General features: G+C 40.2%; 1 protein-coding gene across 1 annotated transcript in view; it reads left to right on the forward strand.

Moving 5' to 3' along the window:
- LOC123980817 (B-cell scaffold protein with ankyrin repeats-like) overlaps positions 1-13,338 on the forward strand; it is a 17,997-nt gene extending 4,659 nt beyond the window's left edge. The window contains exons 4-12 of the mRNA XM_046065369.1: positions 6,503-6,566; positions 6,859-7,041; positions 8,786-8,848; positions 10,204-10,388; positions 12,174-12,237; positions 12,446-12,475; positions 12,708-12,787; positions 12,963-13,023; positions 13,128-13,338. Coding sequence (XP_045921325.1) covers positions 6,503-6,566; positions 6,859-7,041; positions 8,786-8,848; positions 10,204-10,388; positions 12,174-12,237; positions 12,446-12,475; positions 12,708-12,787; positions 12,963-12,995 — 702 coding nt within the window. The 3' untranslated portion in view covers positions 12,996-13,023; positions 13,128-13,338. The remainder of the gene's footprint in view (positions 1-6,502; positions 6,567-6,858; positions 7,042-8,785; positions 8,849-10,203; positions 10,389-12,173; positions 12,238-12,445; positions 12,476-12,707; positions 12,788-12,962; positions 13,024-13,127) is intronic.
- Positions 13,339-17,990: the final 4,652 nt, after the last annotated feature.

A 17,990-nucleotide genomic window follows, 5' to 3' on the forward strand; every position in this document is an offset into this window, starting at 1 on the left:
CTTGATTCCTTGATTCCCTTCTTCTTTCATTCATTCCTTCCTGCTTTCCTTCCGTAATTCCTTGGTTCCTTCCTTTCTTCTGTCCTTCCTTCCTTGATTACTTGATTGCTAGCTTGATTGCTTCCTTCCTTCCTTCCTTCCTTGATTACTTGATTGCTTGCTTGATTGCTTCCATCCTTCAGTCCTTCCTTGATTCATTCCTTGATTACTTCCTTCCTTGATTCCTTTCTTGATTCCTTGAGGCCTTCATTGATTCCCTGAGTCCTTCCTTCCTTCCTTCCTTGCATGATTCCTTCTTTGATTCCTTACTTACTTACTTCAAGCCTTCCTTGAATCTTTCAGCCCGTCATTCTTTGATTCCTTCCTTACTCCCTCGATTCCTACCTGGAGTCTTTTCTTAATTCCTTCCTTCATTCCTTCCTTCATTCCTTCCTTCATTACTTCATTCCTTTCTTGGTTCCTTGAGTCGTTCCTTGATTCCTTCTTTCCTTGATTCCTTGATTCCTTGATTACTCCTTCTTTCCGTCCTTCCTTGATTGATTTCTTGATTCCTTGATTCCCTTCTTCTTTCATTCATTCCTTCCTGCTTTCCTTCCGTAATTCCTTGGTTCCTTCCTTTCTTCTGTCCTTCCTTCCTTGATTACTTGATTGCTAGCTTGATTGCTTCCTTCCTTCCTTCCTTCCTTGATTACTTGATTGCTTGCTTGATTGCTTCCATCCTTCAGTCCTTCCTTGATTCATTCCTTGATTACTTCCTTCCTTGATTCCTTTCTTGATTCCTTGAGGCCTTCATTGATTCCCTGAGTCCTTCCTTCCTTCCTTCCTTGCATGATTCCTTCTTTGATTCCTTACTTACTTACTTCAAGCCTTCCTTGAATCTTTCAGCCCGTCATTCTTTGATTCCTTCCTTACTCCCTCGATTCCTACCTGGAGTCTTTTCTTAATTCCTTCCTTCATTCCTTCCTTCATTCCTTCCTTCATTACTTCATTCCTTTCTTGGTTCCTTGAGTCGTTCCTTGATTCCTTCTTTCCTTGATTCCTTGATTCCTTGATTACTCCTTCTTTCCGTCCTTCCTTGATTGATTTCTTGATTCCTTGATTCCCTTCTTCTTTCATTCATTCCTTCCTGCTTTCCTTCCGTAATTCCTTGGTTCCTTCCTTTCTTCTGTCCTTCCTTCCTTGATCCTTGATTTCTTGATTCCTTCCTTCCTTGATTCCTTCCTTGATTCCTACCTTCCTTCCTTGATTCCTTAATTTCTTTCTTGATTCATTCCTGCCTTCCTTCCTTGATTCCTCGGTTCCTTCCTTCCTTCCTTGATTCCTTGAATATTTCCTTGATTCCTTCCTTGCTTGATTCCTTCCTTCCTTCCTTCCTTGAATCCTTGGTTCCTTCCTTCCTTGATTCCTTGATTCTTTGATTCCTTGATTCTTTGATTCCTTCTTTGATTCCTTCCTTACTTCCTAAATTCCTACCTGGAGTCTTTTCTTGATTCCTTCATTCATTGTTTGATTCCTTTCTTCCTTCCTTGATTCCTTCATTCCTTCATTCCTTGATTCCTTCCTTGATTCCTTGATTCCTTTCTTGGTCCCTTCCTTGATTCCTTTCTTGAATCCTTGAGTCCTTCCTTGACTCCTTCCTTCCTTGATTCCTTGATTCCTTCCTTGATTCTTTCATTCCGTGGCGCAAAATTTTACACAAGACCAGTACAGTGAAGTGGCTTTACAGTGTGTCCTTGACCCCTTCCTTGTATCCTTCCTTTCTTTATTCCTTGATGTCTTCCTTCAATCCTCCCTTCCTTCCATGATTCCTTCCTTCATTCCTTCCTTCCTTCAATCCTTCCTTGATGTTGCTCATCCATTCATATGAAAATCGCTGACATATCTCCCGTCCTCCAATAATACTGGGAACTTTCTCTGATGTCTCGGATCAATCTATGGAGAATTCCCCCTCGACGGAAATTTAGACACTCCAACAGCTGTTGCAAATGTATTTATCCCCCTAGCAACACTGCTAATTGAGAGTGAATGCAGATGGAGCAAGGTTTGATCAGATTGCTGTAGTGACTTAAAGTGCTCGTTCTGAGCCTACAGTGAGACGGAAGAGGTCTCCCCGCAGGGTCTTACAGACAGGGATGGACAAAATACATCAAAATGTATTTAAAATAAGATACCAAATACCCTAATTTAAATGTACCAAAATAAACTAAAAAATACAACAGCCATACCATGTATCAAAAAAACCTAACCCCTTTTATATTTCAAAAATATTAAAATATCCTTCAAGGTACCATGAAATCACTTCACCTGTATACTGACACAGCTGATTATGTAACAACAAATTATTTATGTCCCTAATGAGTCATGCAATTAATCTTACCAGTTAACAATCAGATGTTTACATATCCATGTGATCACCCAGATTAGTTTTAAAGTAACCAACAGTTTAATGTTTAACAGTTTGCTCAACAAAAAACTTGTGCACAACCAATGAAAACTTAATATATGCTGAGCAAGCTAACTGTGAGGTCAAATAGTTAGCTAGAACATTATATAAATTGGTAAATGATTTAGCCTAGGCTAATTAAACGAACACCAAAACTTAACAGGAACTTTAAGAATTATAACAATTTAGGTGCGCCAGTTAGTTAGTTACCATTCCTGTGCGCCCCATGTGCAAAGGCCAGGGTTCAAGTCTGACCTGTGGCCGTTTGTTTCTCCCACATTTTCTGTCTCTCTTAGCCGTCCTGTTATTAAATAAAATTCAAAACAGCCCCCCCAAAACTTTTTTTTTAAAGAATTGTAGTGATTTACTATTTACTAGAAATGGATGGAAAGCTGGAAACATATATGTCTCTCTTATCTTGAACTTGTTCTTCAGGTCTGGATCAATTTTCTGTTCCAATCTCAGTCTGGGCAGATTACTGAGGAAGCACCAATCAGAGGCAGCATTTTTATGATGTAATCACGTAGACTTCTCACAAACTACAAAATACAAAACACTTACTATTTCAGTATTATTTTAGTACACTTAGTATTTTATTTTATGAAGCCATTTTTGTCATAAAAACAAATACAAATAACAAAATCCTATTTTGTATTTGAAATACGTATTTTTAATCCATGTATCATAAATTCTGCCCATCCCTGCCCATGATGTAAGATTCGACAAGCACAATCAACTGACATTTCTTTGGGTTTTGTTTTTTAGGGTAATTCAAATTCATCTTGACATTGTGGGGTGGGGTTTTGTTCTTGGTCCCTTTTTTTTTGCATGGCAGTTTCAATAACTCCTCTGCAGTGTTTCCCCCACCTCTAATTAATCAACCCATGATGCATCAGTGATTTGGGCGTCAGTGTAGCGGCACTCTGTCAATAAATCCGAGATGGATTGGTCCCCAGCTTCCTACAGAGCCAGAATCACTCACAGGGCCTGCGTCAGATCCACTAGTCTGCCCTGGCACCACACTTCTTTGTTAATTAGCTGTGAACTGCTCCAGAGGGGAAAGCTAAATTATTCAGGGAGAGCATAACTAGAATACAAATATAGAAAATGCTCTGCAGTTATCTACGATGTTTATGTCCTCAGACTGAAATATTGTGCCTGCTCATTGTAATTACTATCACAAACAGGCATTGTCCTTATTTAATATTTCAATACTGGATCACAAATCTGTCACTTGGCATTTAGATGGACTCTGTGAGCTCCTACCAAGATTTCACTGTGTTCTCTCAGATATAGAGCAGAGTTTGGTCCTCCAAAGACTACAAAGAGCTATTTACGTCCTGCAGGCTGTGTTTGTGTACAGTACATTCCTATTCAAATGCAGGTGAACCAAAATAGGTGACACTGTAGTCCAGGGATTTGTTGATTCCACTTTGCATGTTATGTTTGTTTGGTCAGTAACTGCACAATCATTAGAGATTTATTTGAATGATATAGTCAATCTCATTCTGAAAAAGAAAACATACAACCTTTATCCCTCATGTTAAGTGTTCCATCTTTATAGAACTACTGAAACATTTTACATTTTACCAGCCACTTAATCTGGGAATGGCAATGTAGGACCAACACCTTGGTCCAGCCTGAAATATCTCAACGACTATTGCATGGATTGCCATTAAAACTTGGTACAGATATTCATGGTCTCCAGAAGATGAAGCCTACTGACTGACCTCTCAAATAGCACCAACAGCTGGACTAAGTTTTTGCTTATCCTGTAAAATATGTCAACATCTAGTTGAGAGATTGTCAGAATGTTTTTTTTAATAAACTACTGACATTCATGGTTCCTAAAGGATGAATCCTACTGATTTTCCTCTAGTGCCAACATGACATTGACATGTGTGGTTCAGCTATAGGCCTACTTTGTGTCCAGTGCTAATTAGCAAATGTTAGCATGCTAACATGCAATTCAGCATACTATACTGTACAATTCAGCATACTATACTGTAATACTATATAGCATTATACCTACTAAACATCACCACGTTAGCGTTGCCATTGTGAGCACACTGACACTAGCATTAGCTTTCAGCATCACTGTGTTTAAGCCTCACAGAGCTGCTAGCATAGCTGTAGCTTCTTAGTCTTGTTACAATAGCCTACTAAATATATGTTTGCTTTTGTGTTAAAATAAAACTATGAAGATAACACTGAACATGGGGTAAATATAGTTTTACACAAGTGGTGTGAAGTGCTGAGCTGACCACTTCTTATTTTCTCATGCCAAAAAACAAGTTGGACAGATTTTGTCTGCAAGGCACTTAAGTAATGGGTTCAGTGTTACACTCTGCAATCTGCCATGCATCAAACACTCTTATCCTGAAACCAGTATGCCGAAAGACAGCCAGCATGCTGGCACTGAGAGCCAAGACTAGTAGCCAGCCTGTGAATTGACCATTTTAGCTGCTGAAAACAGAGTTACACTCCTTATCCTATACTAGATCCACTTGAGATTGGTTCTCCCTCTAACAAAATCATGCCCACTGTTTTGTCTGAAGCACTGCTGCTTGGATTGCGGTGGTGAAACTGAATTTGTCTGGAATGCCTGGGGCTCTTGCAATTTCAGACATCTGTAAAATGATTTAGCATTTGTGGTTAGTAAATAAATACCCCTCCCCTGTCCAGAAATTACCTCTGAAAATACCACACTGTGCTTAAGCACTGTAACTATTATAATTCGATGTTACAGCTGCAGTGGTAATTAACCCGTCCTTTCTACCTGTTGGGCCTGTTATGAACCTCTGCTGTTAAGTAATGCATTCATGGCAGCCAATAAGTAATTTGCAGGCCTGGGAACAGTGTAATATTGTAATTGAGTCATGAGTGGCTGTGTTGCTTGGAAACTGCACACAGAGCATGGCGGGTTATATGGAGGATATCTTCTTCAAAGTGAGCTGTATCTCATATATTCTGCAAAGATTCATGTTACTGACTGGGATTGTTGTTATTAAAAGTAGAATATATCATTTTAAATTGACAGAGGAATCAAATGTAATCCTAAAGCAATATCATATGTATTATGATATGAGTCCTGTGTTGCCATAATCTTTGTTATTTGTGTTTGTGATTGGATGCAAAATCTACAATGCAGCTCAGCAGCTGTTTTCATAGATAGAAATACAGTTTATTCAATTTAAAATACATTGTGGTTAGTGTAAATCTGAGAAAATCTCTTTCTGGTTTCTCTGTCAAAATAAATGCTCTAAGAAAGCTTTTCAATAGAAGTCATTTCTCTCGCAACTCTTCAGTTCCTGACATCTCTATCAGAAGTTGAAATATGACAGTAAATTAATATCTGTATCGCTATCTAATTGCGGATGCAGTCTAAATATCAAGCCATGGGTCTTGAATTGCTCACTAAATGATCTGTTTGGACTGAAAGGGGAAGATTGTCTGATTTCATAATTACCCTGATCATACCCCTGTCTGTCCCTCAGTATGCTATTAGCAAATAGGCCGACTCCGCAGCAGCTTTGCTGTCAGAGGGAAAACGGCTTTCTGTTAGCCAGCAGGCAGGGTTACAGCACACCTCTCTAATTCCTGTTACAGCCCTGAAATTGCTTACAGATGCAGTGAGAAACCTCAATTAATAATCTGGACGTTTGTCACATCTGACATGAAAACACTGAATATTAAAGCATGGCATGGAGGCAGATATCAGCCTACAGTGTGACAGAGCTTAGAAAGTGGTTGGTGGATAGTTACCTTAGCTGTTATGTTTAATTTTTGTGCCTTTGAAGTAGGATACAGGTGAGAAAATGAGCAGGAAACGGGAAAGATGTTCGTGAGCCAGCCAAGGAGAGACTGCATTGTATCAAGAATTGTTAAAAATACAGGAATACTGAGACAAAAAAAATCCACTCTTATATAGCAAACGCCTGGCTTCAACTTTAGAGATTAGACATTTCTTTTCTTGAATTCTAATTTGCCTCTATTGAGCTGTTTCTTTGTGATTTGGATGAGGCATAAAACGCATGTCTTCATGCTCTGTTGTTGCAGAATATGTTCAACTCAGGCGAGGACAATGGTGATGCCAGTGTGTACGAAATGATGTGCACCGCAGGTGAGTGAAGGACTGATGGGAAGTGGAAGGAGGACAAAGGAAAGCCGGTAATGGAATTGTTTTTTTTTCCCCCAGCACATCATTATGCTGGGTTGCTGTTCATTTCCGACCACTGAATATTTTCCTCTCGCTGATGGGCACACCATGTAGGGTTGCTTCCGATTAGCTATGAAATGACAGTAGCAAAAACAGCATGCAGAACTTCATCATGACACTCAAGCAATAGTGCATTAAACACTTTGTGCATTAGGGACTCCTTCCACCACAGATGTACAGAAGGAGCAACAGGGAGAGGATGAGGAGGAGGAGGAGGAGGAGGAGGAAGATATCTATGCACCACTGGGGGTTAATGATGAATATGACACCATCCTGAACTCAACCAAAGCAGTGGTTATTGCCAATCGCCCACCAGCACCCACACCTCGGCCTGAGAGCACCCAGGTGAAGGAGGACAGAACCCCTTACATTGCTCAAGGTAACTGACTTCCCTCCTTTTTCTTCAAAATCCTAGATCTGATGGAGCTGATTTGGAGTAAAAACAACACTGAATTATGCACAGTATGTGACGGGGAGTTTGGGAGACCATGTGGGAGGGAGGAAGTGCCCGGAATGTGCATTGACATTGTCAGCCGAGTGCTGCTGAATAGAGCGGAGAGGCCTTTTTTTTTTTTTGCAATGCTGTTTGTTTTGATCCCATAAAACCACAAGAACACGGTCGCTCCCCGCTGCAAAACAAACAAAAGCGAAGCAAAAGAAAGACTAATTCGCCTGCATCGAGAGCCCACAGTGCCTAACTGTTCAATTTCAGCAGCGTAAATATTTCATGAAGATGAAACATCCAAAAGTGACTGGTATTATTAAGGCTTATAAATCATTAAACGGCTGCAACTTCCCTTTCTCATCTTGCAAATGCACACATGCATCCACAGTTAATTGATATTGCTACAACTTGTGCACTCAAAATACACAAAAATTACTATAACTGTGCAGCAGGCCCCCCTCTCCCCATTATGCAGCTTTTTTATTGAGCTTGCTTGTATCCAGTAAGCCAACTCTCTGCCCAATGGGACTTACAAAAGCAAAAAAGAAATTGAGTGCACCACTGAACTCTCTGCATCCCAACCATCCCCTCAGTAACAGAGAGGGAACTACTAGGCTGCCATCTGCAACCAATCTCGGCCAGACCAAGGCCAAGTCAGCCAGAATAAGTCATTACACATGTTTTCCATCGTCCTTGTCCCCAGAGCGCACGAGAGAAAGGAGAGGGATTTTGAGGTTTCCATCTATTGAGACAGTGGAGCTTCAAACCTCACAAGGATCACATTTTGCTCCTCACTCCCGCTGCCGCAGTGAAAGATGTGAGAGGAGAGATGAGGCTTGGTTGAGGACTAGGCGAGGAGCCAGTTATTGGAGACCAATGCACAAGTGGAAATAATGACGAGTATTTCTTTTGTTAGCAGCAATGTCCCGAGCTCAATGAGACTGAAATGCTGAAATGTTAATGAAATTCAATCCTACAGGGTGGAATTACTGGGCATGTAAAGTACACGGAGGGCAACGCACGCACTCTGAAGTAAGGCAAAGTAATAGCTGCGGTCATGTGACAGATCCTCAGCGGTGCTCCACTCACAATTTGATTCTGAATGAAGCCATAAAGCCAGGCTTGTGTTATCAGCAAGACAGAAAAGAGAGGCTGTGTTTGAACGTGGAGTGGAAAAGAGAAACGCTGTCATGGAGGAAGTAGTCAGAGGTGGGATTATCTTTCAGGGTGTGGATGTTGAATTCTAATCCAGTGTTGGTCACACAGCTCCACCGCCTTCTGACAGCTAAACAGTGTAGCCTTTCACTCTGAGTGCTCACTAACCAAACCTAAAGCATCATTCAGGGCGTCTAAAACTGACACCAGAACTGAATGTGTGTGTCTTTCTCTGAGAGAATTTGAGCTGTAGAATAACAAATCAGGATACCGCTTATTTCACAGATATTTGGATTATCTTAGCATTCTTCTGAAACAGTAATAGGATGTCTTTTTCCTGCTGGCTATTCCCATTCAGATTTCCACAGTCAGTAGTTGTTTGTGAGTTTAGGGTATGGCTCCATCTTGTGGAATAATTGTTAAAATGTAGAAGCACAAAAAACATTATACAGTGCATTGTTTACTGAATATATGGTATGGTCTATAATGTATAATGTTATTTTAAGCTGCTCTGTGCTTACAGTGTTCCAGAAGAAGAAGACACCAAAGGGCGACGCTGATCTGTATTCACTTCCCACTAAACAAGGTGAATGTCAGGTGATACGGGACTCACCAGAAAAGGGTTCATCAATTAATTTCACACTTAAAGTGTAACTACAGCATTTTAGTAATGCACTTTGAAAGAGATGGAGGACTCACAAGGGACAGATTACAAGAAGAATGGTTGTTCTATGAAAGCAGCAGAGACAGACATGTCCTGACTCTTAATCCCTAAAATGAGTATAGCTTCAAAAACACTCGATAGCATATTTTTGTTTTAACTTCCCTGCCTTGTAACCACTCATGTCTTTCAAACTCCACAACCCCAGTATGGAGCACGCCTTCTGTTCTAAATGTGTAGTCCCTGAAAGTCCGATCAAACCTGACATTTTGATTCCAATAAGATCCAAGTGGAATTTAAAGCACTGTCCATTTTAATAAATTGTGATGTGATATATTAGATAGGGTACAGTAGAGAAGCAGACAGGAAGCAGAGCAGGGTATCAAAGTGGGAACATTTTGGTAAAATGGCACGTGTCTTAACCACTAGGCCACAGGGATAGGACTGTTTTCTCAGACTTGAGAGTTTTCATCTGTATATCAATGCACAGAAGCTTTAATCATCACTCTGTGCGCTGTTGGGGCATCTGGCTTTATCATTCATGCGTAAAAAGACAGTTGCAGTCATTGGTTTTGGAGCAAAAATACAGTAGGCAGTTGCCATTTATTTGTTCTTGCATGGGCTCCAAAGTGAGTCTTTATTTCCCCTTTCTGGGCAAGATTAGTATTAATCACTTTGAGATCCGCTCATAACAGCAGGACCTGTACCGTGCCAATGACTTCTCTCTTATGATTACCTGTTGAAATTATCTGCTGGGTGGTAAGGGCATTCTTAGATAATTTGTGGTGTTTTGTTAAATTAATTCAAATTGGAGTGATTGCTACGGGGGAATTAGTCATTGCAGCAGTAATGGGCACACCAACAGTGGGGGAAAAAAGCAATGAAAAGAGCAGGTAGCACATTTAGACACATTTGGGTGCCAAGAAGATTAGACCAAATTAAAGTGTGAAAGAGAGAAAGTGTGAACATTGAGCAGAGATACGACGCCAGTTTTCTGCTTTGCAGTACTTTTGGTGACAGACCCAGACAATGACCGTCCTCATGACTCTCTGACATTACAGATGTGCTGGGCAAAATCACATGGCCAACCAATCCCCTCTATGAATGCCATCTGAAGTTGTTTCCTTATATCTATTCTTCAAAACAGGAAAGAGCTATTTAATTTATGCGAATATAATTCAGCTAGTTAATTTGTACTCACGTGTGGTGATTATTTAGAGTTTTTTTGTCAGATTGTTGGCCCCAGATTACCAAACCAATTGAGTTGTTGTCCATTGCAGCACGCGGGCGAGGGGACAGCATCTCTTCCACCTATGATGCCTTTGTGCCAAACAAGATACACGGGCTTCAGCAGCTCATTGAGCTCCAGCAGAGGGTGAAGGCAGGTTCACTCACTGTGGACGGGGCCCTGGAGCGCTTCAGTGACTGGCAGCAGGTTCAGAAGGGCATGGATGCCGTCCAGCAGGTGAAGGAGCATGCAGGACCAAACCCTAATAAAAATAGACCCATCTGTTGCGCATGCCATGCCAACCTGCAAAACAATCTACCCACAATAGAGCATGAAGGTACAAGAAACTGTCAACCCTAGAGTAAAGAAAGTGGCTATTTATGAAAAGCCCCGCAGAGAGGACATAAAGCCATGAAGGGCCACTTACAACTGCTTGTTTTGCACACTTTACTTTCACAGTACAAGAAGGGGTAAATGGGATTGCAGGTGTGGCACTGTATCGAGCACCTGTTTAACAGCCAAAAGAACCTGATCAGCAATTGGTCAGTTTATGTTGTTTCCTTTGTCAGCCATTGACTCAAGTGTTGATTTCACTACCTTTACTGATTGGGTGTGAATGCTGCAAGTGATACTGTTATTGGCTGATGGAAGTTTAGGATTAATTAGAACCCAGCTCAGAGCACATTCATTTTTGTTTCTGAGTGGGTATAAAAGTAAAAATAAATGTATTGCAGATTTCTTTAAAGAGTCAGAAGCACAAATATTAACACTGGCATTAACATAATTACTTTTTAACATACTTTACAAGTTAAAGTTACAAATAAATGTCAGCTGTGAAAAATCTGGTTAGAGGACACGCCGGCAACGCAGTTAAAAGATTTCATTGGCCATTGTTTAAAAACAACATAAAACTGAAAAGGGGCCAGTATATATATATATATATATATACCAAGTAGCTAATCGGGGGAATGAGGGACAGGTGTGCAGGCAGGTGATGATCAGGTGGGTGGGGATTGGTGGGGATTGGTGGGGGGGAGCAGAGGACACCTACTGGGTGAGGAGGGAATGGCAGGAGATGTTAGAAAAAGGACTCCAAACTTTGTTTTGTTATACAACCTTGTGCCGTAAGGAGAAATTAACAACCGTGTACCTTGTAACAGACAGGTCTGGCAAAGGAAAAAGGTACAATAATAAACTAAAACAGTGTTGTGGGCTACATGAACTTACACTAAGGTCCACTGAGCTGCCAGCTTTTTCATGGAACACATTCTGAAACATCGCAGTTGAAAAAAACAGGCGTGAATAACAAAATGAACGACGGCTTCATTCCATTTAGCTGCTTCTTTGTAAACGTTATCAATAACACCTGTGCTTAGTCGAACTTTCAGCTGTGTGTGTGTGTATGTGTGTGTGTGTAAGGAGAGTTTTGAAGTTTGTGAAACAACAATATGTGCTTATGTAGAAGGACCAGTCTAATATATGAAACAATAACAATAACAACTATTATCATGGTCACAATAACCACAAAATAAAGGTTAGACCAGCAGTGGAAGAAGTGTTCATGTCCTTTACTTGAGTTACTTACCAATGATAATAAATACTCCATCACATGTTAACATTTCACATTCATAATCCTATTTCAGTAAAGCTAAAGAATTATTATTACTCAAAATGTATATGAAGTATCAAAAGTAAGTAAATGTATGTCAAAAAAAGTCCAGCACTCAGTTACTTTTCACCTCTAAATGAAACCCTACATATATTGGTTTACTGACTAAAAGTAACAGTGCAACTACATTCACTCTTTCATACTCCTGTTGCATATTTAGACATTCATTTGTCCATAAAGCAGACCTCGATGACGGTCTGGAAGATTTATGACCAAACTGCAAAACTCCGATTCCTCATCACAGTTTTTGGAAACGTAATAGGAAATCTCAAAATCCATAAATAAATGTATACAAATAAAATACATTCCTTTATGTCGGGCTCATATTAAAGCACTGATCTTTGTGTCTGCAGGAGAATTTGAGACAACTGAGAGCTACTGTCATCAACAACAGAGAGGATGATGAAAGTGTCTATGGTAAATATTCCTCCACTCAGGCTATGCGGGTTAAGCTTTGCTGTCATCACAGAGAGGCTCCAGAGGCTCAGCTTTCCTGGAACTTTAACGTAAAAATAAATAACATGCAGCACAGTTTAAGTTACACTGGAACAAGTAGCCACCTTACAAATGACTGTATTTAACGGTGTGTACTGTAAATGGCTTAGAAGCTCTTCTCTCCCCGCAGATAAAATCAACATCATTCATCACGCGCCAAGTGAGTCTTTAAAACCTACCACAGTGTGTACAGAAAAAAAAACCCTGTTTGCATGTCTTTGTAGTTTCTCCAGTCCCAGTTGCAGTGGTGGGGAATTAATCCTCTGGGAAGTGTTATTTAATCAAATCCCCAGCGCCATGTTTTGATCTAGTGAGTTTCACTCGCACTAAATGGGAGTCTTTTATATTGTTTTTCTGAACAACTCTGTGCATATTGGATAATTTCCCTCCAGGTGTTGCAGTGAATGAAAGTCGAAGAGGAAGCCAAGCAGTGGAATCAGATTTTTACAGCAAGCCACTTAAAGGACAGCACGTAAGTTTACTTTACTTGCCAAAGCTTGGCAGAAGTTGGCAAATATGTGTCAATATAAAGTTTACATGATAGGCCTACTGTATATTATTGGAGTTGAAATAGACATGAAGTTAGACTAAACAAACATAAAGTCCAAACAAACCAGTGACAAGTATCCCTCTGAATTGTTTTTCAGTCAAATTTCTTTTCAAAAGCCAACAAACGGTGAGAGTCTGAGAAAGAAAAGAAAACAACTGGTGAATATGAATCCAGTTTTATTTTAATCATTTCTGATGAAATAATAACTTTATTTTTAGCTCATCAAGCTCATCAATTGTGTCACATTTTTCCATATTTACAGCCTCCACCGCTCATCAGAGACTTGAATCTTCCACCTGTTTTATCTAGTTTAATCTGCTTAAATACATACTATGTCATTTTAATTGTATTATTTTGCATTTTTTGCATATTTTGTATTTCAAAGTAAGATTTTTGATATATTTCCAGTTGCTTATTCAGCTCTTTTTGACTCTTTTAAAATATTATGGAAGTAAATTCTTGTTTTAAGGAAAAAGTATCACATATCTAACGTACGAAGTGGGTAACTTTAACAGCAAATTTACATTTTCAGTATCATTTTGATCTTAATTTAACTAAATGTCTTAACTACCTTGTTAGTTCTGAAAATGAAACTACTGAAATAAAGATGAGTTTTTATACATTGAATTCAATGTGACTGTACTGGCAATCATTTAGCAACTACATTTCATGGGTCTGTGCTCCAGGCAAGAGGAATCAATTTCCCAGCAAGTCTTGGCTGTAAAACCCTTAATGCCTTTGCCTCCAGATGGCGCTGTATCTCTAAAAATATCCATTACACTCACTGAAGCAAAGACATCTGGCAAGCACAGAAGCACCTGCTGACCTCATGATGCCTGGAAGGCAAGCTAGGGAAAAAAATGCATGCATACATGTTTATGAATGTAAACGCAGACTCATGCAGCAGGTGAGAACATCAATGACGTGCCTCTCGCTGCACCTGGTTGCAAACATGAAACGTGTTCAATCTTGGTTTGCGTCAGCCTAAACATGTCAAAATGAATCTACAAATGAAGCGTAATTGGAGTAAAATGAAAATTGTAAAACTGTTACAGCTCAGCTCACTGGAATGAATGGAAACGTCCAGTGAGGGGTGCTGGAACAGCAAGTGACGGTAAAATCTAAGGTCAAAGGCTCAATTTTCCTGGGAAACTCACTCTGTTCCGCTACCATAGTGCAGGCATCTGTGTGTGGAAAACAGCTTTACAATAAATTAATATATAAAGCCTAAAGAGGCCTTTTTAAAAGCCACCCACTGAATTTCTGAATAATAAACATTTGCTGTACATACTTGTCAAAAATCTGAATTTGCTGTGTTTTTTTATGAATTTACAAAACTATTCAGGAATTGACACAAATGCACACACATTCTCTCTCTCTCTCTCTCTCTCTCTCACTCACACACTCACACACACACACACACTCACTCACTCACTCACTCACACACACACACACACACACACACACACACACACACACACACACACACACAGATACCAGTTTGTTGGTACAGCCCAGCCTGTGCCTGAATGAATGAATAAGAGCTGCAAGGGGAATTCAGTGAATGCATGGCTAAATCCAAGCTCAGTCTTGAAACCCAGGCAGAGGCTGAGCTGTGTGCCAACAAAGCAGCTGGGTACACGCCGGGCACATTTTTCTGTTCAATCATGCTCTTTGTGAATAATATGTATTAATGCCGTCCCTACTTAGACCTGCCAGTTAGCCTTTGGAGATGATCCGGCTTCGGGACCCCATGGCATTTGAGGCATATGTTTGCCTGTCACCTGCTGAGTATATTTCAGTCCGTGTGTCAGCCATGGCCACCGAGATAGGCCTCAATTCATCGTGTATGCAAATATCTGAGCGGCCGCCACAACGAATGAGTCCCCAGTCGCAGAGAAGTGAGTGAGAGAGTGAACTTCAGTGGCATGCGTCGCCCACACCTAAACATGTTCTATATGTGGGCCAAGCTAAACCAAAAACAAGGGATCAAAGAGATTCAATCAAGGTTCACTGTTCTTCAAAACCCCATACTAGGAGAAGATTATGATATAATTTGGTTGTCTATATTCAGCAGTGAAAAGTAACAGTGCATTTGTTTAAGTACTGTATTTAAGTACTGTATTTGTTGCATTTTGTGACACTTGATACTTTATTATAAATGAATTTTTCTATTCCACATTTATATTTTGAGCATTTTACAAAGAATACATTTTAAAGGGTTCTCGTAATAGGTGATGTACAAGGTCTAGTTTATTTGAAACTTATGCATAATGTGAAGTTCTGAATGCTGGACTTACTTACTTAATTTTGGTGTGTGCCGTTTTGGTATTGCAACTAAGTAAAAGACTTTCCACTGTCTCAGTATATGAACCTGTATGGATGACACAGCTTAGTGCAGATTAAAGCAACTTTTAAATTTTTAACATTGCTTAGAACAAATCTTTAAAGCAGTGTTTATTTACTTTTTGGCTACTTGGAGGCAATGGAACAAGATGTAAATTAAATATTGACACCTTACAATGTTGATATGGCAAATGGGAAGTTGCCGATTTACCCATACAATAATAACACCGCAAAATTAGCATTCATTTGGGGCAGTGTTTCTGTTCACCACTCTCCTTTAACTCAGTTTTTTGGTCTCCGCTAACTCCTCTCTTCAGCTGCTAAATGCTACTATATGTTTAGCTGGTCGCTTCCTTTGTTGTCTGCCGTTGATGCTGAGCAGGGAGTGCACAGTGTGTTTATCAGTGCTTTTTTTTTGCTGAAAGCAGCTGCCTGCTCCATCTGTAAAGGAGGTTGATGAAAGCGGTGACATTGAACCAAAGCAGTAAAGTTGCAGGCTGCTAAAACCAAAAAAATTAGCTTAGAAAGATGCTAAAAGGCTCAGGAGAGCTGAGGATAACTGCAGAGTTGGGACTTAATTGTCTGTGGGTTTGTCACGGCCCCTTTCACACTAGACAGTCATTTGACCTTTTGTAAATATAAGAAATTTCATTAGCAGCTTTAAAGTTTCCCCTCAGTGCTAATGAAGACAGTTTTAAATATTCACTATTGAAAAATCTGTAAATATCTTGAGCCGACTTCCCAGTTGGATTTCCTCATCCTCTCTATTCCAGCAGCAGGCTTGGTCAGATAGTGGGAAGACAGGATTATACGGTCAACGCATCAATAATATTGTTATGACACAGCTCTTAACTGGTGATGGCCTCTACCAATTGAAACACGAAAAGCCAAGCTGTCGCCTCAGTCATCTGCCGAATCCCTCCTGCATCCCAGAGACACCGCTGGTTCCACACGCCTGCAAAAAACACTCATAAGGGTACAAACACTGGGATAACTTATCAGGGATTACTAGTCTACTGAAGGAGCATGCATAAACACAACCATTCAGCGCACTGCCATTATGCACCTTGGCGTGCATGCAACACACACAGGAAGGCAAAAACACACATACACACCTCCCCTCCTTGCTCGGTCCTCTCTCCGGCCCCAGGATTAGGGCAGAGGATTGTGCACAGCTGCTCCCCAACATCCCCGATAAAAATCAGGCAATTTCACAGTCAGTGGCATTCTTTCATCCCCTAATCCACACCCCGCATACAGTATAGATGAACCTCACTGCGATGAGAACAGGCTGTTCTCAGCTGACCCCCCCTGAGTCAATGTGGACACCTTCAATTGGCTATAGAGACACGGAGTGGTCAAACTGTAGGGTGCAGGAGCTGCAAGATGGAAGTGTCCGGTACAATGCTGCATATTGACCTTCACTTCCTTTTTATCCACTAATTAGATGATTTTATGTCGACCAACAGCCACCAGTCTTGCAAGCAAGGATTACAGCTGATAAAACAAGAAAATATTGTGATTTAGTGGATGGTGGGGTCTGAGAGTCATCTAATATGTTGGACTTTCAAAATGTCAGTCAAATATAAAGTAAAGCAAGACCAATGGTTCCGGATTTATATAATTGTAAACTTTAAGAATGAGCTGAATTCACATTTTCACCTATATAAACAGCCCACTCCTAGTAACAGCCTTGACACCAGTAGCCACTGTTTATAGAGACTTTATTTTATGCATTTCCTTAGTCATTGCATGCTGTTATTCTTCATAGCTTTCCCCCTTCTCAAGTCATTCACTTAACCCATTTTGTCTGACCCCAACCTCCATTTGCAGAGCGATTCCTTACCAAAGTTCAAACAGGGGACAAAAAGGTACCTCACAGCGAAAAAAGAGTAGGGGGGGGGGGTATGAATCAAAAGGCAAGGAAATGGAGTTCACTGTACAAACGTCGGGGGAATTTCAATGTCTGCTGATGCACAGAGGAGCTCTGTTTGGTCCTAGCAGGCTGTGGGGTGAAAAGAGCAGCAGCCACAGCAGGGTACATCTATTCTGACAAGTTCTTACAAACACTGAAATGCCCGAGCAAGGTCTATTTGTTTAAGAGGCAATAGACCCAGCGGAAGGATGCTGAAGCTTTAACAAGATAACAGGATAATTTTATGGTTCTGCTTTTGGACGACGTGAAGGTAATCAAGTAAAATGGAATGTTTCCCGTTTGCACTAACAGTTCAGTTGAAACTTGATTTTTTTTTAAAACTTGCGGGAAAAAACACATTAGACACTGACTTATTTTAAGACTGTGTAACTATAACAAACTTCACTGGAAATAAAGTTAATCTGACTAGACTAGATGTGAATGAGGACAAAAGTATTCTGGAGAGATAGAAGCAAACCTCTGGTCACATCCTGAGTAAAATATTACAACACATTTATCTCTTGATAAATTACTTGAAAGCACAGTGTTGCAGTCTTTTCCTCTCTTTTAATTTTGACTTACGAAGAAAGTGAAATTTCTCTCAGCACCTCGCCCATATTTCCTTTTTACACCCACTTGCTTTGAAATAGTTAATGGATGTAGATAACATTAACAATGTGCTTCTTTTTTGATCTAAGAGGTGAAATTCTGTTTTCCCTTAACCCTATACTCCACAAAGGTCAAAGGTCAGTGTCAGTTTCAAAACTGCTCCCTTGGGACTGGTAGGAAACAGAACTTACTCGAGGACTCCTCATAAGAATGCTTGTCAATACCAAGGCTCGGAGCTAATCCTGTTACATTACT

Source organism: Micropterus dolomieu, linkage group LG12, assembly GCF_021292245.1.
Source record: "Micropterus dolomieu isolate WLL.071019.BEF.003 ecotype Adirondacks linkage group LG12, ASM2129224v1, whole genome shotgun sequence".
Classification (NCBI taxonomy): Eukaryota; Metazoa; Chordata; class Actinopteri; order Centrarchiformes; family Centrarchidae; genus Micropterus; species Micropterus dolomieu.